Source organism: Equus caballus, chromosome 24 (genome assembly GCF_041296265.1).
Source record: "Equus caballus isolate H_3958 breed thoroughbred chromosome 24, TB-T2T, whole genome shotgun sequence".
Taxonomy (NCBI): domain Eukaryota; kingdom Metazoa; phylum Chordata; class Mammalia; order Perissodactyla; family Equidae; genus Equus; species Equus caballus.
The window spans coordinates 13,963,881-13,986,657 of record NC_091707.1 but is presented as its reverse complement, the minus strand read 5'-3'; the positions used below and the strand labels follow the sequence as shown (position 1 = coordinate 13,986,657).

The 22,777-nt window shown below is 37.0% G+C and overlaps 1 protein-coding gene across 10 annotated transcripts in view; it reads left to right on the top strand.

Moving 5' to 3' along the window:
• Nucleotides 1-22,777, top strand: part of TXNDC16 (thioredoxin domain containing 16) — a 131,768-nt gene that overhangs the window by 69,357 nt on the left and 39,634 nt on the right. For all 10 annotated transcript variants that reach the window (XM_005605180.4, XM_023627728.2, XM_023627732.2 and 7 more), the window contains 3 exons: nt 12,899-13,065; nt 13,460-13,517; nt 18,893-19,022. In XM_005605180.4, the coding sequence (XP_005605237.2) occupies nt 12,899-13,065; nt 13,460-13,517; nt 18,893-19,022 (355 nt within the window). The remainder of the gene's footprint in view (nt 1-12,898; nt 13,066-13,459; nt 13,518-18,892; nt 19,023-22,777) is intronic.

The window sequence follows — 22,777 nt, the reverse complement described above, 5'->3', positions numbered from 1 at the left end:
TTAATTTTTTGAGGAACCTCACTACTGTTTTCCATAGCAGTCACACCATTTTGCATTCCCACCAACAGTGTCTAAGAGTTCCCATTTCTCCACATCCTTGCCAATACTTATTATTTTCTGGGTTTTTTGTTGTTGTTTGTTTGGTACTGGCCATTCTAATGGGTGTAAGGGGATATCTCATTGTGGTTTTGATTTACATTTCCCTGATAATTAGTGATGGTGAGCATCTTTTCATATGCTTGTTGGCTATTTGTATATCTTCTTTGGAGAAATGGCTATTCAAGTTCTTTGCCCATGTTTTAATTGATTATTTGTGGGTTTTTTTGTTATTGAGTTGCAGGCATTCTTTATATATTCTGGATATCAACCCCTTATGTGATATATGATTTGCAATATTTTCTCCTATTTTGTAGATTGCCTTTTCACTCTGTTGATTATTCCCTTTGCTATGCAGAAGTTTTTAAGTTTGACGTAGTTCCATTTATCTATTTTTTCTTCTGTTGCCTACACGTTTGGTGTTATATCCAAGAAATTATTGCTCATTCCAACTCCATGAAGCTTTTCCCCTATATTTCTTCTAGGGATTTATAGTTTCAGGTCTTATGTTTTGGTCTTTAATCCATTTTGAGTTCATTTTTGTATGTGGTGTAAGATGAGGGTCCATATTAATTCTTTTGCATGTGGCTATCTAATTTTCCCAGCACCATTTGTTGAAGAGACTGTCCTTTCCCCATTGTGTAGCCTTGGTACCCTTGTCAAAGATCAGTTGACCATGTACGTGAGTGTTTATTTCTGGGCTCTCTATTCTATTCTATTGATCTATATGTCTGTCTTTATGCCAGTACTGCATTATTTTGATTACTGTAACTTTGTAATATGTTTTGAAATCAGGAACTGTGAGGCCTCCAGGCTTGCTCTTTCTCAATATTGTTATTGCTATTTGGAGTCTTTTGAGGTTCCATATGAATTTTAGGATGGTTTTTCTATTTCTGAAAAAAATGCCACTGGGATTTTGATAGGCATTGCATTGAATCTGTAGATGACTTTGGGTAGTATGGACATTTTAACAATATTAAATCTTCTAATCCATGAACGTGAACAGGAATAATATCTTTCCATTTATTTGTGTCTTTAATTTCTTTCAGCAATGTTTTGTAGTTTTCAATGTACAAATAGTTTGCTTCCTTTGTTAAGCTTATTACTAAGTATTTTATTCTTTTTGATGCTATTATAAATGAGACTATTTTCTTAATTTCCTTTTGAGATTGTTCATTGTTAGTGTATAGAAATACAACAGTTTTTTGAGTCTTGATTTTGTATCATACAACTTTGCTGAATTAGTTCTAACAATTTTTTTAAACTTTTTATTGAGATTATGATAGTTTACAAGTTTGTGAAATTTCAGTTGTACATTATTGTTTGTTAGTCATGTTGTAGGTGCACGACTTCACCCTTTGTGCCCGCCCCCCACCTCCCTTTCCCCGGGTAGCCCCTAATCTGTTATCTTTGTCTACATGTTTAACTTCCACATATGAGTGGAGTCATACAGAGATCGTCTTTCTCTATCTGGCTTATTTCACTTAACATAGTACCCTCAAGGTCCATCCATGTTGTTGTGAATGGGGTGATTTTATCCTTTTTTATGGCTGAGTAGTATTCCATCGTATATATATACACCATATCTTCTTTATCTAATCATCAGCTGATGGGTACTTAGGTTGCTTCCACGTCTTGGCTATCGTAAATATGGCTGCAGTGAGCATAGAGGTTCATGGGACTTTTGGAATTGCTGATTTCAAGTTCTTTGGGTAGACACCCAGTAGTGGGATGGATGGGTCATATGGTATTTCTATTTTTAATTTTTTGAGAAGTCTCCATACTGTTTTCCATAGTGGCTGCACCAGTTTGCATTCCCACCAGCAGTATATAAGGGTTCCTTTTTCTCCACAGCCTCTCCAACATTTGTTACTTTTTGTTGTGGTTATTTTTGCCATTCTAACGGGTGTAAGGTGATATCTTAGTGTAGTTTTGATTTGCATTTCCCTGATGATCAGTGATGATGAGCATGTTTTCATGTGCCCATTGGCCATCTGTATATCTTCTTTGGAGAAATGTCTGTTCATGTCCTCTGACCATGTTTTGATCAGGTTGTTTGATTTTTTGTTGTTGAGTTGTGTGAGTTCTTTATATAGTATGGAGATTAACCCTTTGTCGGCTATATGACTTGCAAATATTTTTTCCCGATTGGTAGGTTGTTTTCTTTTGCTTCAACCCTGTTTTCCCTTGCCTTGAAGAAGCTCTTTAGTCTGATGAAGTCCCATTTGTTTATTCTTTCTATTGTTTCCCTTGTCTGAGAAAACATGGTGTCCGAAAAGATCCTTTTAATACTGATGTCAAAGAGTGTACTGCCTATATTTTCTTCTAGAAGCCTTATGGTTTCAGGACCTACCTTTAGGTCTTTGATGCATATTGAGGTTATTTTTGTGAATGGTGAAAAAGAATGGTCAATTTTCACTCTTTTACATGTGGTTGTCCAGTTTTCCCAGCACCATTTGTTGAAGAGACTTTCTTTTCTCCATTGTATGCCCTCAGCTCCTTTGTTGAAGATTAGCTGTCCACAGATGTGTGGTTTTATTTCTGGGCTTTCAATTCTGTTCCATTGATCTGTGCACCTGTTTTTGTACCAGTACCATGCTGTTTTGATTACTGTAGCTTTGTATTATGTTTTGAAGTCAGGGATTGTGATGCCTCCAGCTTTGTTCTTTTTTCTCAAGATTGCTTTAGCAGTTCGGGGTCTTTTGTTGCCCCATATGAATTTTAGGATTCTTTGTTCTATTTTGGTGAAGAATGTCATTGGGATTCTGATTGGGATTGTGTTGAATCCGTAGATTGCTTTAGGTAGGATGGACATTTTGACTATGTTTATTCTTCCAATCCATGTGCATGGAATGTCTTTCCATCTCTTTATGTTGTCATCAGTTTCTTTCAGGAAAGTCTTCTAGTTTTCATTGTTTAGGTCTTTCACTTCCGTGGCTAAATTTACCCCAAAGTATTTTATTCTTTTGTTGTGATTGTGAGTGGTGTTGTGTTCTTCAGTTCTTTTTCTGTTAGTTCATTATTAGAGTATAGAAATGCTACTGATTTATGTGAGTTAATTTTATACCCTGCAACTTTGCTGTAGTTGTTAATTATTTCTAATAGTTTTCCTGTGGATTCTTTGAGGGTTTTTATATATAAGATCACGTCGACTGCAAACAGCAAGAGTTTCAATTCTTCCCTCCCTATCTGGATTCCTTTTATTCCTTTTTCTTGCCTAATTGCTCTGGCCAAAACCTCCAGTACTATGTTGAATAAGAGTGGTGATAGAGGGCATCCTTGTCTTGTTCCTGTTCTCAGGGAGATGGCGTTCAGTTTTTGCCCATTGAGTATGATGTTGGCTGTGGGTTTGTTATATATGGCCTTTATTATGTTGAGGTAATTTCCTTCTATCCCCATTTTGTTAAGAGTTTTTATCATAAATGGCTGTTGGATCTTGTCAAATGCTTTCTCTGCATCTATGGAGATCGTGTGATTTTTATTCCTCAATTTGTTGATGTGGTGTATCTTTTTTTTTTTTTTGATGTGTATCACAGTGATTGATTTGCAGATGTTGGACCCTACCCATGTCCCTGGTATGAATCCCACTTGATCGTGATGTATGATCCTTTTGATGTATTGCTGAATTCGGGTTGCCAAAATTCTGTTGAGACTTTTTGCCTCTATGTTCATCAGCAATATTGGCCTGTAGTTCTCCCTTTTTGTGCTGTCTTTGTCAGGCTTTGGTATCAGAGTGATGTTGGCCTCATAGAATGTTTTAGGAAGTGTTCCATCTTCCCTCATTTTTTGGAATAGCTTGAAAAGTGTAGGCATTAAACCGTCTCTGAAAGTTTGGTAGAATTCCCCTGGAAAACCTCGGGTCCTGGATTTTTATTCTTTGGGATGCTTTTGATTGCAGTTTCAATCTCTTTCATTGTGATTGGTCTGTTCAGATTGTCTGTTTCTTCTTGACTTAGCTTTGGGAGGTTGTAAGAGTCCAAGAATTTATCCATTTTCTCTAGGTTATCCATCTTGTTGGCATATAGTTTTTCATAGTATTCTCTTATAATCCGTTGTATTTCTGTGGAGTCTGTTGTTATTTCTCCTCTTCCATTTCTGATTTTGTTTATTTGAGCTTTCTCTCTTTTTTTCTTTGTAAGTCTGGCTAGGGGTTTGTCAGTTTTATTTATCTTCTCAAAGAACCAGCTGTTTGCTTCATTGATCCTTTCTACTGCCTTTTTTGTTTCAATAGCATTTATTTCTGCTCTGATTTTTATTATTTCTCTCCTTCTGCTGACTTTGGGCTTTGTTTGTTTTTCTTTCTCTAATTCAGTTAGGTGTAATTTGAGATTGCTTATTTGGGATTTTTCTTGTTGTGTTAAGGTGTGCCTGTATTGTGATGAATTTCCCTCTTAATACAGCTTTTCCTTTATCACATATGAGTTGGTATGGCATGTTATCATTTTCATTTGTTTCCAGATATTTTTTGATTCCTTCTTTTTAATTTCTTCAGTGATCCATTGCTTGTTCAATAGCATATTGTTTAGTCTCCACATCTTTGTCCCTTTCTCTGCTTTTGTCTTGTAATTAATTTATAGCATTATGGTTGGAGAAGATGCTTGTTATTATTTCAGTTTTTTAAAATTTATAGAGGCGTGCCTTGTTTCCCAACATATGGTCTATCCTTGAGAATGTTCTGTGCACACTTGAGAAGAATGTGCATTCTTCTGTTTTTGCAATGGAGTGTTCTATATATGTCTATTAAGTCCAACTGTTTTAGCTTTTCATTTAATTCCACCGTTTCCTTGTTGATTTTCTGTCTGGATGATCTGTCCAATGATGTGAGAGGGGTGTTGAGCTCCCCTACGATTATTGTGGTATTTTTGATATCTTCTTTTAGGTTTGTAGATAGTTGTTTTATGAACTTTGGTGTTCCTGTGTTGGGTGCATAGATATTTATAAGTATTATTTCTTATTGATGTAGTGTCCCTTTGATCATTATATATTGCTACTCTTTGTCTCTCTTAACCTGCCTAATCTTGAAGTCTACTATGTCTGATATAAGTATTGCAACACCTGCTTTCTTTTGTTTGCCATTAGCTTGGAGTATTGTCTTCCACCCCATCACTCTGAGCCTGTATTTGTCATTGGAGCTGAGATGTGTTTCCTGCAGGCAAAAAATTCTTGGATCTTGTTCTTTAATCCATCTTGCCACTCTGTGTCTTTTTATTGGAGAGTTCAGTCCGTTTACATTGAGGGTGATTATTGATGTATGAGGGCTTAATGCTGACATTATGTCACTCATTTTCTTGTTTCCCTGCATTTCCTTTGTTTCTCCTCCTGTGTGTTTTGGTCTACCCATTGAATTCTGCAGTTTTTTATGCTGTGTTTCTTAGTTTTTTCCTTATTTATTTTTTGTGTCTCTGTTCTGCTTTTTAGTTTAGTGGCTACCCTGAAGTTTGTATTCAGAATCTCATGCATAACATAGTCTATTTTCTGATGACCTCTTATTTCCTTACTCTAAACTGATTCAGTCCCTTTCCTCTTCCCCTTCTAAGTTATTATTCTCATCTCTTATTCCAACTTGTGTTGTGAGTTTGAGGCTAAAGTGACAAGATTGTCTTTCTTTTTGGTGTTTTCCTTCCCTTTAGCCTAATTGTATAGTTGAGTATTTGCTATCCTATTCTGCTTCTGTCTACCTATTTGTCTCCTTACTCTGTGTTTTGTGACCCCTTTCTCCCTTTTTTTCTTTTTTCAGATATGAGGGCCTTCTGGAGGATTTCTTGTAAGGGGAGGTCTCTTGGCTATGAACTGCCTTAGCTTTTGTTTGTCTGGGAAAGACTTGATTTCTCCTTCATATCTGAAGGATACTTTTGCTGGATACAGTGTTCTTGGCTGAAGATTTATATCTTTTAAAGTTTTGAATATGTTATTCCGTTCTCTCCTAACTTGTAAGGTTTCTGCAGAGAAATCTGCTGAAAGCCTGATAGGGGTTCCTTTGTCGGTTATTTTCTTCTGCCTTACTGCCCTGAGTATTCTTTCTTTGTCATTCATTTTTGCCATTTTTACTACTGTATGCCTTGCTGTAGGTCTTTTTACATTGAGAAATCTAGGAGATCCGAAAGCCTCCTCCATACACATTTCCCTCTCATTCCCTAGATTTGGGTAGTTCTCTGCTGTTATGTCTTTGAACACGCTTTCTGCTCCATTATCCTTCTCTTCACCTTCTGGGATACCTATAATTCTTATGCTCCATTTCCTGATTGAGTCAGGTATTTCTCGGAGACTTTCTTCATTTCTTTTTAGTCTCAGTTCTCTCTCCTCCTCTGTCTGGAGCAATTCAACATGTCTATCTCTGATTATGCTGATTCGCTCTTCTATGGTGTCCACACAAGCTTTCAGGGAATCCGTATTTTGTTTTATCTCTTCCATTGTGTCTTTCTTCTCTAGTATTTCTGATTGATTCTTTATAGTTTCAATCTCTTTTGTGAAGTAGCTCCTGAACTCATTGAATTGTTTCTCTATATTCTCTTTAACCTCATTGAGTTTTTTGATGATAGCTATTCTGAATTCATTGTCATTTAGTTTACTTTTTTATGCATCCCCAGGACTGAATTCTGGGTGCTTGTCATATTCTCTCTGGTCTGGAGATTTGATGAATTGCTGGATGCTGGAAGTGTAGATTTTTCCCATTGTGATATTATTCAGTTGCGGTTATAGCCTATTGCCACTGGATGGGGGTCTTGAGCCGTGTATTCTGAGCCCTCCTCCTTCGGCTGAGATGGCGGGCTTGGTGTGGGTGGAGGGGGCCATTTTCTTTTGGTGCATTACCCAGTTTCCCTATCAGCTCTCACTATCTGCTCTCCTGGGGTCTTGGCTTGATGAGGTACCCCCCGCAAAAACTTTTGCCCCGTTAGAGGGCTTTCCTCTAGGCTTCAAGGGCTCTCGGGAGTCCTGGGTGATCCCGGGGATGCACGACCCCTTCGACACTCCTTCCCTCACGGAGTCTCCTGTGGCAGTAATCCCAGTCTTTAGGGGAGGGAGCAAAGTTCTCTCTTACTCTGTTACAGCTCCTTTGAGGGGGCATCCAGCCTCTCTGCCCTCCATTGTTTGGCTGCCATGACTCTCGAGGATTCCTGTGCTATTAGAATATTTTCTGTTGGAATATTGTTGCTCCTTTTTGTTGTATGTTGGAGGGGAGAGAGTCCTGGGCAAGCTCACTCTGCCATGATGCTCACGTCACTCCAGTTCTAACAGTTTCTTGTGTGTGAATGTGTGAGTAATCTTTGGGATTTTCCAGATACAAGATCATGTCATCTGTGAACAGAGATAATTTTACTTCTTCCTTTCCAATTTGAATGCTCTTTCTTTTCCTTGCTTAGTTGCTCTAGCTAGGACTTCCAATACTGTGTTGCATGTAAGTGGCAACAGTAGCCATCCTTACATTGTTCCTTATCTTAGAGGAAAAGCTTTCAATTTTTCACCATGGAATATGATGTTAGCTGTGGGCTTTTCCTATATGACCTCTGTTATGTTGAGGTGATTTCCTTAAGGCTATTCCTAGTTTGTTAAGTATTTTTATCATCAAAGGGTGTTGAATTTTGTCAAATGCTTTTTCTGCATCAATTGAGATGATCATGTGACTTTTGTCCTTTGTCCTATTAATGTAGTATATTACATTTATTGACTTTCATATGTTGAACTTTGCATCCCATGGATAAATCCCACTTGGTAATGGTGTTTAATGCTTTCAACATGCTGTTGAATTCAGTTTGCTAGTATTTTGTTGAGAATTTCTGCATCAGTGTTCATCAGGGGTATTGATCTATAGTTCTCTTCTTGTTGTATAACTTTGTCTGGCTTTGTTATCAGAGTGATGTTGGCTTCATACAGTGAGTTTGAATGTGTTCCCTCCTCTTATTTTTGGAAGAGCTTGAGAAAGAGTGGCATTAATTCTTCCTTAAATGTTTGGCAGAATTCTCCAGTGAAGCCATCTGGGCCTGGGCTTTTTTTTGTTGAAAGGTGTTTGATTCCTGATTCAATCTCCTTACTAGTTAATGTCTGTTCAGATTTTCTATTTCTTCATGATTCAGTCTTGGTAGGTGTATGTTTTAGGAATTTATCCATTTCTTCTAAGTTATCCAGTTTGTTGGTGTATAGTTCATAGTGGTCTCTCATAATCCTTTTTCTTCTTATATCTTTTTTTGAAATTTATTTTCTCAGTTAAGTAATTTAATGGTAATATATGAATTTTAGACAAATATTGATAATCCCACCCCAATGTAAGAATGTTTGTCACTTTTTTTTTTGAGGAAGCTTAGCCCTGAGCTAACATCCACTGCCAATCCTCCTCTTTTTTTGCTGAGGAAGATTGGCCCTGACATAACATTTGTGCCCATCTTCCTCTACTTTATATGTGGGATGCCTGCCACAGCATGGCTTGATAAGCAGTGTGTAGGTCCGTGCCTGGGATCTGAACCAGCAAACCCCAGGCCGCTGGATCAGAGTGTGCGAACTTAACTGCTATGCCACCAGGCCAGCCCCTCTGTCACTTTTATATATTGTCTTACATTAATTTATATGTATTATATATATAATACATATATAAAAATATACCATATTGTTAAAGACATAAAATTACTAGTTGTAATTTTTATGATACTACTCCATTACTTTTTCTACCTATCAAGAACATTAGTGATTTTGTCTTTTGTCTAATGGAATGGGTTATAACTTTAATTAAGAAACCACAGTGTTTTGAAAGAATTATACAAGCTTGTATAGAAAGGGACAGAAACAATACAAAAAGAAAAGAGACCTTTAGATCCCCAAATTTCTATGTGCAGGAAAAGGCTGAGAAATCTGCTCAGCTGCACACACACAGAATGCTTTTTGTAAACAAGAAAGGATGAGATAGAGGACAGACCAAGAGCCCAGAGTTTGTAACCAAGAGCCTCAGAGAACAACCCTTAGGGAGTAGGACTGAGCCCTAATCAAGGAACTGGCAACATGTGTCTGGATGGACTTCAGAATTGCTATGCACTAGTGACTATTGTGTGCCTCCTTTCCCCCCTTTAGCAAAGGAGTATATATTGTGGTTATCCTGTGCCTATTCCATCATTGTCTCTTGAGTATGTACTGGGGACAAGTAATTTGTGTCTTTAGTTCAAGGGTCTTCAGATTGAGAGGAATAGTTCTCAAGGAGCTATACCCAAGGGACCCCACTAGATGAGCCTCCTCTTCACCTGGACCTGAATGTAGATGATGAGGTCTCAGACTGTGTGCTGATCTCAAGGTCTGATATGAGGCTTTAGGAGTCTTGGAGATGAGTGTATCTTGCATGGGAAAGGAGTGTGAATTATTGTCAGCCAGAGGGCAGACTACTGACTACAACAATTCACATCCCTCCCACTAGCAAAATACACTCAATCCTTACTCACTCCCCAAAGCCTCAATGTATCAGGCTTTGATTATATTTTCCAAAGATGGCAATAACAGTATCTCCCAACTCATAAGCTCTTCCTATCATGTGACCTTATCACTGTGCCTATCCAGTGGTAGAATCTGTGTCCCCTATTCCTGAACCTAGTTGGGCCTTTGTGATTGCCTTGACCGATAGAATTAGGCTGAAGTTGTGATATGTGACTTCTGAGACTGTATGTCACAAAATGCTGTGTTCTCTTTGGTTATTCTTTCTTGAAACCCATCTACTTGCTGTGAGACTAAGCTTGAGGAGAAGCCCATGTGAAGATTAAATTACCAAATGCTGGGACACTCCCCAGGCCCTTTCCCACTCAATTCCCAGAATGCTAGCAGCCAGACTTCTGTCCTCCAGCAGATGACTGGAACATGCTTTTCTGGGGATCTTGAACAACCGTGAGGAAAAGCCTAAAGCCTCTAGCCCACAGCCCTGGCTGAGCTCATAACACGTATTCAGCAACAGCTTGCTAGCCAGTGAATGAGCCATCTTTAAAGTGGAATCATCGGCTTCCAATGGAAATGCCCCACTAGTGTCACGTGGAGCAGAGATGAGCTTGCAGATATATGAACAAAATAAATGATTCTTCTTATTTTAAGCATCAGGTTTTGGGGTGCTTTCCTACATGCACAATGATGGATGCTTAGAACATACCCTCCAAGTGATCTTATCTGTTTCTGTGGCATTAACTATACTGATTCTCAGATCTGAATTTTCAGGTCACGTGTTTCTTTGGAGTTCCTGTCCCATGTATCTAACTACTAATTAGATAGATCTCTCATATCTCTAACTCCTAGTTAGATGTGTCCCTCCTTAAGGTCAACATGTCTAACATTAATGTGTTGTCCTTGTCCACTATCTGTTCTTTCTCCATTATCTTGGTTAATTTACTATCCAGTCATTCAGGACAGAAACCTGGGAAATCTTTCTCAATTTCTGCATTTTCCTGCATCTAGTTTTACATCTTAAATATCTTAAGAATTCTTCATTCTAACAGCCAATACTTTAATCCAGGTCCTTTCCATCTCTCATATGTACTATTTTAGTTATAGTAACTGATCTGGTTTCTATTCCTCGATTTTCACTCCCTTTAAATTCATACTCCCTATTGCCGACAGAGTGATAATTTTGAAACACATTTATGATCATGTTACAATAATTCTTACAATTCCTAAATGGCTTCATTTAATTTACAGAATAAAGCCCTACTTTCTTAGCAGGCTCTACATGTTTTTTAATGATTAGGCACCTTGCTGTATCTCTAGACTTACTACCTGTTCCCCCTTTTCATGTTGTAAAACTGAAATGCTTTTAGTTCTTTAAGTACACAAAGAAGAAGCCAGGCTCTTCTACTCCTTCAGGCTGTTCTACCCTTTCAAGTTTTGGCATAGTTTTGTTCCAAGTGATTGTAGCTCAGGTCCCCACCTTCTTGCTAGCTGTTGGTTGGTGTTGCTCTCAGCTCCTATAGGCTGTTCTCAGGTCCTGGTCACATGGTCCTCTCAGAAAATTGCAGCTTCCTCCTTCAAAGCCAACAGGGCAATCTCACTCCATTGTGCTAGACAGAGTCTTATATAATGTAATTTAATCAAGGGAATGGCTGTCCTCTGAGTCCCAACCACGCTCAAGGGATGGGGATTATACAAGATTTGTATACTAGGAATCTTGGGGGCCATTTTAGAATTCTGCCTACCATAGGTAAATATAGGATTCCCTCTGGAAGCTTTTAGGATTTTTTAATCCTCATAATTGGCAAGAATGCATCTTTCTGTGTATCTGCTTCTAACCACTATGTTGGTTACTCGGTGGGCTTCTTCAATCTGGCACTCATGTCTTTCAGTTGTGGGAAACTTGTGTTTATTTCAGCAACGATTTGTTCCTTTCTGTTCTCTCTCTCCTTTCTTTCTGGGACTCCTATTTGGATGTTGGACCTCCTTCAATTTTATTATCTTTTTCCTCCCCTGTTTTCCATCTATCTTTTGCTGTACTTTCTGGCAGATTTGTTTAACTTTATTTTCCATTTCTTTATGGATGCAATGTCTTCCCATCTCCTTGAGCTTGTCTGTGGTGGTTTTCTGAACCTTGCTTCTTCCTGCGTAGTCTGTGTTTCCTCCCTGTAACTTATTTTTCTGTTTGTCCTTGTCTCTGTCTTTCATGTTAGAGGCTCTCCTCAGATGTTTGTTACTTCTTGGATATCTGTTCTTGATTAGAATATGAAACTAAAAAGCCAATTGGAAATTCTGACAGTGTAGATGGGACTTGTTAACTCTGAGCTCTTTAGGGTTATCGGACCTGGGCTGCTTTTTGGTGAACTCCAATGTCGGTACCTTTAGGCTTTTCCTCACGGGTGTTCAAGATCCCCAGAAAAGCATGTTCCACTCGTCTGCTGGAGGACAGAAGTCTGGCTGCTAGCATTCTGGGAATTGAGTGGGAAAGGGCCTGGGGAGTGTCCCAGCATTTGGTAATTTAATCGGCCTGCTTTTGGCATGGTATTCACATTCTCACCTGTTCCTGAAGTTCCCGCAGATTTCTTCTGGTGTGAGGGAGGGACGGTTGCCTAAGCTCATGGCATTAGGGAGGGGAATCTCGGGATCTAATTGCTTCTCCAAAGCTTTTACCTATTCCTCCTTATTTTAGAGCCTTTGTGCCATTCACCCTCCCAGTTTCAGAGATACCAGGCACTGACAGTTCCTGAGCAATTTTAGGATTTGCAGTTAAAACTGAATTGTTTCTTAGCTTTCCCTCTCTTGGCTTAGAGTTTTGCTTTGTAAATTCTCCTAAGTCAGTTATTATTCTGTTCTTCAGCTTCCAAAATTTTGCTGCCTTTTGGTTTTCTTTCTTCGCATACGTAAGTTTATCTTTTTTAAAAAATCCTACTGCTGTAGTTTTCCTGGGATATCTGGAGGGAGTGAAATTAGATGTGTGTATGCAAGCTGCTTTTGTAACTCAGATGTTCCTCATTGTTCTGTAATGTTATTTATTATATGTTAAATTCTTATATCAAAGAATTTACTCCTTAGTTATCTGTTCTGTTTCATTTGAAATAGATATCTATTTATCAGTACCATAGTGCTTTATTTATTGTTTTGTTTGTTTCTTTATAATATGTGTATTCTTTATGGTTGTAATTTCATGTTTAACTCCTTAAAAATTTGTTAGTTTAATAATGCTTAAATTATGTGGGTACATTGGGAGCATTAAACTTAGGAAATTATGAGACCATTTCTGTTAATGTTGGATTTATTTCACAGATTTGTTTTTTACTCATGACTTTATTAATAAGAATTAGCAGGGTTAAATCCAAATCTTGGAATAGTGAAGACATTTTGTTTTTTTTTTTAAATGAAGACTGAAGTTGCCGAAGATCCTCAACAAGTTTCAACTGTTCACCTCCAACTAGGATTACCGCTGGTTTTTATTGTTAGTCAACAAGCTACATATGAAGCTGACAGAAGAACCGCAGAATGGGTTGCTTGGCGTCTTCTGGGAAAGGCAGGAGTTCTACTCTTGATGAGGTATGTTAAACGTGAAATATTCACTATATTTAGCAAAATACTAATAATCTTATCATTTTTAAATATGGTAATCTATTCACTTGCAAATAAACTCGAATTTCTAATAGATTCTAATATAGTTAGAAAGTTGCTAGGCTAAAGTCTATACATTAATTATTAGCTTGATTAAAATTTAGACCTTTAAACTTTGTTAAATGAAGATGTAGATTAAGATGGAGACTAGAAAATCTGGTCTGTAGTTAAGTGTAAAATTTCTCAGTCTCACTAAATGGTAATCCTTTTTTCATATACCTTTCTTAGTGTGAGAACTTACAGTTCTATTGTAGATTGATGTCCTGGATGCCTGTCATTCTTCCAATTAGCAATATAAATGTTTATTTCCGTTTTGAACCAGGGACTCTCTGGCAGTGGACATTCCTCAGCACACTAATGTGATCTTCAAAAGAGAAGAGGTCAGTCCCTTTATGCATCGGTCTACACAGTCTGCTTCTTTAAAGAAAGTTAATACGTGTGGTCCTAAAGTAATATAGGTTTATTACTGAAAAATTCTATATATTGCCGCTGTTCAGTGATGATTGCTGTTAACATTTTGCTGTGCTTTTTTCATTTGTTAGTCTAGCTCTTTTCCAAGGTTCATGTATATTTACATATATATGTATTTTTAAGAAAATTAGAATCCTAATTTAAAAATTAGAATTTTTAATTAAAATTAAGATGCTATATATCCTACTTTTCACCAAAAATTATATTTATATACTTGCTATTGTGCTATGAGGCCTGCCTTTGTGCACTGTCTTTTTCTTTTTTTAAAGATTGGCACCTGAGCCAACAACTGTTGCCAACTTCTTCTCTCTTTTTTTTTGCCTTCTTCTCCTCAAATCCCCCCAGTACATGGTTGTATATTCTAGTTGTAGATCCCTCTGGTTGTGCTGTGTAGGATGCCGCCTCAGCATGGCCTAATGAGTGGTGCCATGTCTGTGCCCAGCATCCGAAGTGTGAAACCCTGTGCTGCTGAAGCAGGAGCACATGAACTTAACCACTCAGCCACGGGGCCTGCCCCATTTATGCGCTGTTTTGAACATCATTGATTCTTTCCTTGGCTAAATTTCTGGAAGTGAAATTTGTCAGAGGAAATGGGAACTTATTTATTTTTTGGTAAGGAAGATTGTCACTGAGCTGACGTTTGTGCCAATCTTTCTCTATCTTGTGTGTGGGATGCTGCCACAGCATGGCTTGATGAGTGGTGTGTAGATCCAAACCTGCGAACCCCGGGCTGCCAAAGCGGAGTGCATGAACTTAACCGCTGTGCCACCAGGCCGGCCCCAAAATGAGAATTTTTAAGATTTTTAAAATACATTGTCAAACTGCCTCCAGGAAGGTTACATTTTTACCAGCAGGGTTTGAAATTCCTTGTTTCTCATACACCTTTGTCAATACTGAGCATTAATCTTAAAAAAATTTTTTCTATAGACAAAAACAGTTCTGTTTTAATTTGCATGTCTGAGGTTGAACTTTTGAAGGTTTCTTGGCCATTTATATTTCCTTTGTAAATTTTTATCAATATCCCCTTTTTCCTTAAATTTTTCTTAATTATTAAGAACTCTTTATTTCCAAACATTTTCTAAATATTGTATACATATGCTAAAAAATTGATTAGTATGTTATGAACTACTAGGCAATTTAAACTTTAATTCTCTTGCCTAAGTCTATGGCAGGAATACTGGGTTAAGAATCAGAAGACTTGGATTCTGTTCCTTCTAGTTCTGGGACCACATAAATGAATCAACTTCTTCAAGCTCAGTTTTCTCATTTGTGAAATAGTCATAAAACCTCCCTTTCTAACTTACAAAAAATTTTATAAGACCAAATAGGAAAATACTTTGAAAACTGTAGTATTTTTCAGATATGTATAGTATGGGGTTCGTATGCTCTGCTTTTTGGCCAGGTAGTGGAAAGAATACTTCTGAAGCCATTTTTTGCTAGTAGATAAAGATCCTTAAATAAGAAATTGCAATATTTGCTATTTGGAAATAGGTTTATAGAAGAATTAAAGTTTATGCTGGTTTCCCAGTTTTGATGTAATAAATTGTTAAAATATAATGCAAATAATTTTGTAGAGTGTAAGGTAAGATAGGTTATATAGTAGGTAGTTGTCCCTGCAAAGATGATTTTTGTAAAGGATAGAATAGGCTTTTCGATGACTCTCTCTATTGAATTCAGTGCACATCCGTTTTTACTTTCTCATCTGGGCAGTAATGTTGATCCTAGGGTCGTATAATCATCCCTTCCCTCTCCTTTTCCTGGACCTCTCCAGACAAAGGGTTTGAAGGTCCCTTAAAGTACTAGTGTTGGTTGTATAGATAGTATTGTATACTTGTATTACTACATTATAAGCCTTATAGTGTATAATGGGAGTTATAAAACATTTTTGTTAGTATTGCGTTAGCTCTTCAGGTAGTTTTTTCCCCTCTGGCAGTGATTAGCAATATAGTGTTGGGTTCATTCTATATAATCATAGTGCCTAGTTCAAATTCTGCTTTCTAACCCTGGGCAAATTACTTGACTTCTGTACGTCTCCATTTTTTTCATCATAAAGTGGGGATAATAATGATACCTCCTTTAAAAGTTGTTGGTCAGTGTATTGAAAGACATAATGTAAAGTGCTTACATAAAACAGGGTCCACCACATTGTAAGTGTTCAATAAATATCCACTAATATTCATTTATTCATTAAGTATTTATTATGTGCCTGCTTTGTTCTAGGCACAGTCTTAGGCTTTGAGGATACAGCAGCGAACAAAACCAAGTTAGCCCTCATGGAACTAATATACTAGTGCCAGAAGACAGATGCAAAACAGGTACAGCGAGAGTGTCAGATGGAGTTAGGGCAACAGAAAAAATAAATCAAGTTAAGGTGAGAAAGTTGTCATGGAAGACCTCACTGATAAGTGACAATAAAGCAAAGGAATGAGCCTGCGGATAGTGGGGAAGGAGTGTTCTAGGCAGAGAACACAAGTGCAGAGGCCCTGTGGAGAGGAGTGGGCTTTGGCGTATTAGGATGGTCTTATGAGGAATAGTGCTAATGTCTAAGATCTGTCTTAGTATATAAGTTTTTAAAAGCTCTTTCTATTTATTTGTTAAAGGTTTTATTATTAAAAAAAATCAAAATACTAAAAAGTAGGAAGAAAAATAGGATGAGCAGCCATGTACCTCCTACCTTTGTTGTTAGTGCTGTCGAGTTGATTCTGACTCCTGGCGACCCTGCGTACAGCCCATCTTTCTGCATCGTCCTCTCACCTTCCAGCGCTATATCAGCCAGTACTCCACTGCTCTTCATGGGGTTAAGTTTTCAGAAGTGGGTGGCCTGGTCGTTCTTCCTAGTCTGTCTTAGTCCGGACGCTGTGCTGAAACGTGTCCACTGTAGGTGACCCTGCTGGTATTTGAAATACCGGTGGCAGAACTTTCAGCATCACAGCAACACAGCCACCACGGTTTGACAGCTGCCAGATGGGTGGTGTGGTCCCCTGACCGGGAAATGAACCCAGGCCAATGCGGTGAGAACGCCGAATCTTAACCACTAGGCCATCAGGGCTGGCTATACCTACTACCTAGATTCAACAATTAATATTTTGTCATATTTGTTTTGTTTATGTTTTTTGTCTGAAGCATTTCAAAGAATGTTACAGATATGACATTTTACCCATAAATATTTAGTATGTATCTCTAAACACTGCTGTAGTTTTCCTATATATAATCACAGTCTCATTATCACATTTAACAAAATTAACAAAAATTTCTAAATATCATAGCCTAATCTTATAGCCAGTCCGTGTTCATATTTTCTCATCCAAAAATTATTATCTGCAGATGGTTTTTGGGAACCAAAATCCTGTCAAGGATTGTGAATTGCATTTGGTATGTTTCTTAATCTAATGTCTTAGCTCTCCCTTCCCCCTTTTCCCATGACAATGACTTTTGGGGTAACCGGGGACAGTTTTTCTCTATTCTGGATTTGTCTGTTTCCTTTTGCTCTTATCTGCCTTATTCCTCTGTTTTCTTATATTTTCTAAAGACTGGAAGTTAGATTTAAGATTGCTTAGCTCCATTAAACATTTTGTGTAAGAATAATTCATAGTGCTTCTTTATGTTCCATCTTATCCTAAAGTGCATGATGTCTGTTTTTCTCACTTAATGATGCCACGTTTGATCTCTGAGTTAAGGTGAAGACAGCGAATTCTCTCTTTCATAAGACACATTTTCCCCTTTCCAGTTAGCAAATAAACTGTAGGTAGGTAGTCAAATGAAGTCACAAGAGATACCAATACTCACCCACCAGAATGGCTGAAGTTTTAAAAGGTAACAATACCAAGTGTTAACAAGGATGTGGAGTTACAAGAACCTTCATATATGCTGGTAGGAGTAAAAATTGGTACAATGAAAATTGGAAAAGTGTTTGGTAGTGCTTACTAAAGCTGAAGGTATGTATAATCATACAAACCAGGAATTCCATTCCTCAGTATTGCCCAACAGAAATGCTTATATGTGTGCACCACAAGACAGCTACAATAATGTCTATAGCAGTATTATGTATAGTAGTTGCAGACTGGAAATAACATATGTCCATGCACAGTAGAATGGATAAATAAGTAAATAAAGACTAGTATCTTCATATAATGAATATTCTATAACATTGAAAAAGAATAAACTTCTTTTATATGTAACAACATGCATCAACTTCACAAATAATGTTGAGCAAAAGAAGCCATCACAAAAAGAGTACAAACTGTATAGTTCCATTATGTAATTTCAAGAACTGGCAAACTATATAGGTGGTGATGAAAGTCAGAGTAGTGAGTACCTTTGGGGAACGTGATGACAGGGAGAGGCAAGAAGATGGCCTCTGGGTGTGCTGGTCAGTCTGTGCAGTGGTTATGTAAGTGTATCCACTTTGTAAAAATTCATCAAACTGTACACTTATAATTTGTGTTCTTTTCTGTGTGAATGTTTATACTTCAATGAAAGGTTCACCACAATTTCTATGTATATTTGGAACAAATTAAGTTTCATTGATTTTGATTCCTTTTCCTTTTAGCTCCATTATGTTTTTTCAGGACTAAAAAATTGCTTGCTTTGAATGTAATATTAAAAAGATGAAGCTGTGTGATATCAAAGGACAGACACACTTGCAGCTCTTCTATAGCTTTGTTCTAATGTATAGTTATAGTCAGAGGTAATTTACTAAAATAGTCCAGTGACATGAAACTTCATGTATTTAAAATGTGATAGATGGGGATTAGTGAAAGATATTTTATTGGAATAATCTCAGTGGAATAGAATTTGGTGTTCTTAAAATACCTAGGGGAAGATAGTGTTTTTATGGTGATAGCTAAACAGGCAATTGAACTTTTTCATAGAATTATTTTAGATGAAGTATTATTTTGAATATTTTTGTGGAATATCAAAATAATTTCTATTGGCCCTGTTTGCAGTAATTGTGTATATTTCCATTTTATGTTGAGGTAGGACTTGCTGTTATGTGTGAAATGTCTCAGACTTCAGTATAATGTAATTGTGACAAGAAGCAAGTGAGACTTTCAGTTCCTCCTTTTTGCCATCCTTTTCTTTTTCAGCAGTGCACACTATCTTTATAGAAAGTATGCTTTGGATACTTTTCATAGTATTGTAGAGTTAATTTCCTTATTTGTTTAATTTTAAAATTGAATTTCAAAGATTTAGTTTAGTTTTAGTGTCAAACAAGTAAAACATTTTTATATTAAAATGCTTTGTAGTATTTTAGTCATGTTTTTTAAAATTAATGTGTTTCTAGAGAGTGCCGGTCGAATTTTTGGTGTTACATGATATTGACTTAATAGTATCCCATGTGGAAAATAATATGCACATTGAGGAAATACAAGAAGGTGAAGATGAAGACCATGACATGGAAGATCCAGATATAGGTAATAGGTTTGTGATGCTCACACTCTCCTCCCGATTCTGCTCAGCATCCATAAGCTCAGTGAAATTTCAGTGAATTAACTTTCTCATGGAATGTATTGATATTCAAATCTATGAAGAAACCTGAAGAAATTTATTTTGAATCACATTTTATCAGGTTGTTTAGGTGAAAAGAGGTTAAGGATGCTATATTTTGTTTAGTGTGATACCTTTTACTGTTGTATGTCAGGCTTCTAGCTTTCCATGTCTGTGCCTCTGTCCTCCAAATGCAGCTGTACTGGTCTACTCCATGTTTAAAAATGACCCAGGAGCCACAGAATATTTTATTTTTATTGCTCCTATTAGGAAATGAAATTCTAATAAATATAGTTGTATTTGTAGTTGTAAATAAATCTGATTGTTAACAACATAGGTAGTAAATTTCAATAACATTTTAATACTTCTTTTTAATGTTATTTCGATTTTTCTTCTTATTGCTCTTATTGCTTACATTTTTGGAGTACTCTATAGTTTTCAAGCCTATTCCTTTGCACATTACTTACTTTGATTGTTATCCTCTGAGTTAGCTGATGTCACCTTCATTTTGTAGGTGAATTAAGTGATCTGTCCAAGGTCACACAAGTGGCATGTGGTGGAACCTGGACTAGAACTTAAGCATTCTGACTTGAAATCTTATATTTTTAAAAAATTTTTTGTCGGGGAGATTGGCCCTGAGCTAACATCTGTTGGCAATCTTCCTCTTTTTGCTTTGGGAAGATTGTTGCTGAGCTAACATCTGTGCCAAACTTTCTCTATTTTATGTAGGATGCCACCACAGTGTGGCTTGACAAGCAGTGGTAGGTCTGTGCCCGGGATCCGAAACTGTGAACCCTGGGCCGCGGAAGTGGAGTGTGTGAACTTAATCACTACCCTACTGGGCCAGCCCCTTGAAGTCTTATTTTTGGTCCTTATTGTTCCTGGTACTTGTGAACATCAGTCCTCTTCAGTAATTTCTCATTTACTTTCTCCTCCACTAGTCAATAATTTCTCTAAGGCAAGGGTTATGTCTTGTTTGTTCTTGTATACCATTAGTAAATACTTGAATGTTTTATATAGTATATTATCAAGAGCCCCAAGAAAGAAGTAATTTACGTATTCTTTTCATGAGTTCCATTCATTATTATGATCAAAATATATATTATAAATTTAATAAGGGCTCTGAGCATTCACTCTTACCAGTGACCAGTTTCTTGATTTGAGCATTGCCATGATTCTCTTCTGACATACAGAGGTTAGACTTGTTCGTGGTTTAAGCCAGAGTTCTCCTCCATAGTGTTGTCATTACATAGGCAGACCTGTGTTCTGGTCTCCTGCTCCCTGCTTTGTTCCTGTCATGGTTCATATATTCCAACCTTCAGAGTCAGGGGAATTGTCCTAATGTCAGTTGAATAAGATTCCTGTCCTCAGTGGAGTTGCCTGTTTCAAGATTTCCTGGTTACCACATCCCCTCTATTGCTTTCTGACACTCTGGCCTTAGTTTGCCCTCCGGTGCTGCCTTCTCTTTCTTCTGACTCTCTACCTATCTTCTCTGTCCAGCCTAGTTCTGGTGTTTCTTTTACAGCTTTGCCTTTTGTTTTTTGTTTTGTTGTGGGGTGGGTTTCTTTTTTTGGTAGTGGTTGTTTTGGTCTTAACTTCCTATATCCGTAATCCATATTGGCCCATAATATTGTATGATGTTATGCCAATATATGTATAATTTCCCGCCTATTCTCATTTTATTCCCATTTATATAGGAAAAATAGATGAGGATTAGGAAAGAATTTGTTACCATGTGAGAATGGAACACAAGGAAAAATGTCCTTTAAAGGAAATGGGCACAGGATGAATCAGAATAAAATGGACTGAGTTCTACAAAAGGACAATGTGAAAAAAAATTAAACATATGACTAAAAAAATGTATTGATGAAAGGGTGAAAGGTAGAGCTGAGCACTGAGTAAATTTACAAGTGAAGGTAGCTTGTTAAGAGAGAGTGAATAGGAAAGAGGGAAAGGAGGTGTTGGAACAAGATAAGAGAAGAAAGGATGAATTGGGAAATAAAAGACTAGCAGGAAAATGAAAATATGTGAATAATAAGAAAAAACATACAGTAGAGAAGGAAATAGGCCTTTATTAATTTTTCTATTAAGGACTTAACTTTTTAGTGTCATGGAATGTGGTATTTAAAAGGACTTAAAATTAACATAGTGCAACTCTTATGTTTTGCAGATTTGAACACTGAGGCCTAGAGACTTAGGTGATTGGCTAGAGTCACACAGCTGAAAATTGCTGAGATGCACTGAACTCTAGATCTAGTGTTTTATTTTATAATATTAGAAATAATATGGAAAATAATTCTTTAGTTCTCTGAATGCATTGTCTTCCTCACTTCGTCCCTTCCTTTCTTTTTACTGTGTTATTACAAAGAGTTGTAAACTTACCATAAAGTAGACAGGATAATAGAATGAATCTCCTAGTGTCCATTACTTGGCTTCACCCAACCACTCGACACCCATGGCTATGCTGTTCAATCACTGCTCTCCCCTTAATGTTTTGTAGCAAATCCCAAACATATCATTTCATCCATAAGTATTTCCCTGTGTATTTCAGAAGTATAAGAATTCCCCTTTAAAAATTAACATAATTAATGCTATTACTACATCTAAAAACATTGACAGTATTCCTTAATACCATCAGACATCCAGTCAGGGTTCACATTTCCACTTGCATTATGTTCTTGCATGCCACTGTGCCTTTGCAAATGCTGTGCCCTTTGGTCTGTATGCCTCCACTGCCTTCCTTCACTGCCTCCCTAAGTTTTATTTTTCTTTTAATATTCAGCTAGTGACTACTCTTCTAGGGAGCTTTGTCTCTTAGCAAGTTAGATGCCCCTTCAGTGTTAGCTTGCAATGTGTACAAACTTCCAACAGAATATTTACAAATTCAAAATGTTTTTGGATGGATAAATGGATAGGTCCATCAGTTGGTCAGTCCATCTGTCTGTGTATCTATCTAAATTAATAAATTTTTACATATTTAGAATTGACCCACAACTGGATGCACTTAGAATAAAACCCAAAATTCTTGGCTCATATGGCTTCTTATGATTTAGCCACTGCCTACCCCAGTTTTCTCATGCCATTTATTCTTTCCACTCGTTTTGTTTTACTCAAATTTGTTGTCCCTCAGTACCTAGTATACGCTAAGCTCTTTTGTGTCTCAGAGCCTTCGCATATGTTATTCTTTTTGCCTAAGACATTCTTTTCTTGATTCTCTCCCTGGCAGAGATTGGATCTCCCAATCTAAATCTCCCTGTTATAATCTCTCACTGTATCCTTCTCCTTTCTTACACTGATCAGAATTTATAATTATATATTTATTCAGTGATTAGTTTATTGTCTGACTTTTCATAGACTATAGTTGTTTTGTTTACCACTTTCCCTAGTATCTATCACGGTGCTCGGCTTATAGTAGGAGCTAAATAAGCACTGTCAAATTTGTATGGTAGGACCTTTATGGATTATAAATTAGTATATTTATTACAAACAAAATAGTAATATTCATATTATTTCTAGACAAGTTTAAATAATTGCTTTGACTTGACTAAAACTTCACAGTTTCTGAGTCAGGAGGCATCTCATTTAAGTCATTTAAGATAGGAAGCCAGGCAACTAGAAAGTTTTCCAAATATCGTGCATTTAATAATATAGCATGAATTCAGAAGTTTTTACAAAGTACTAA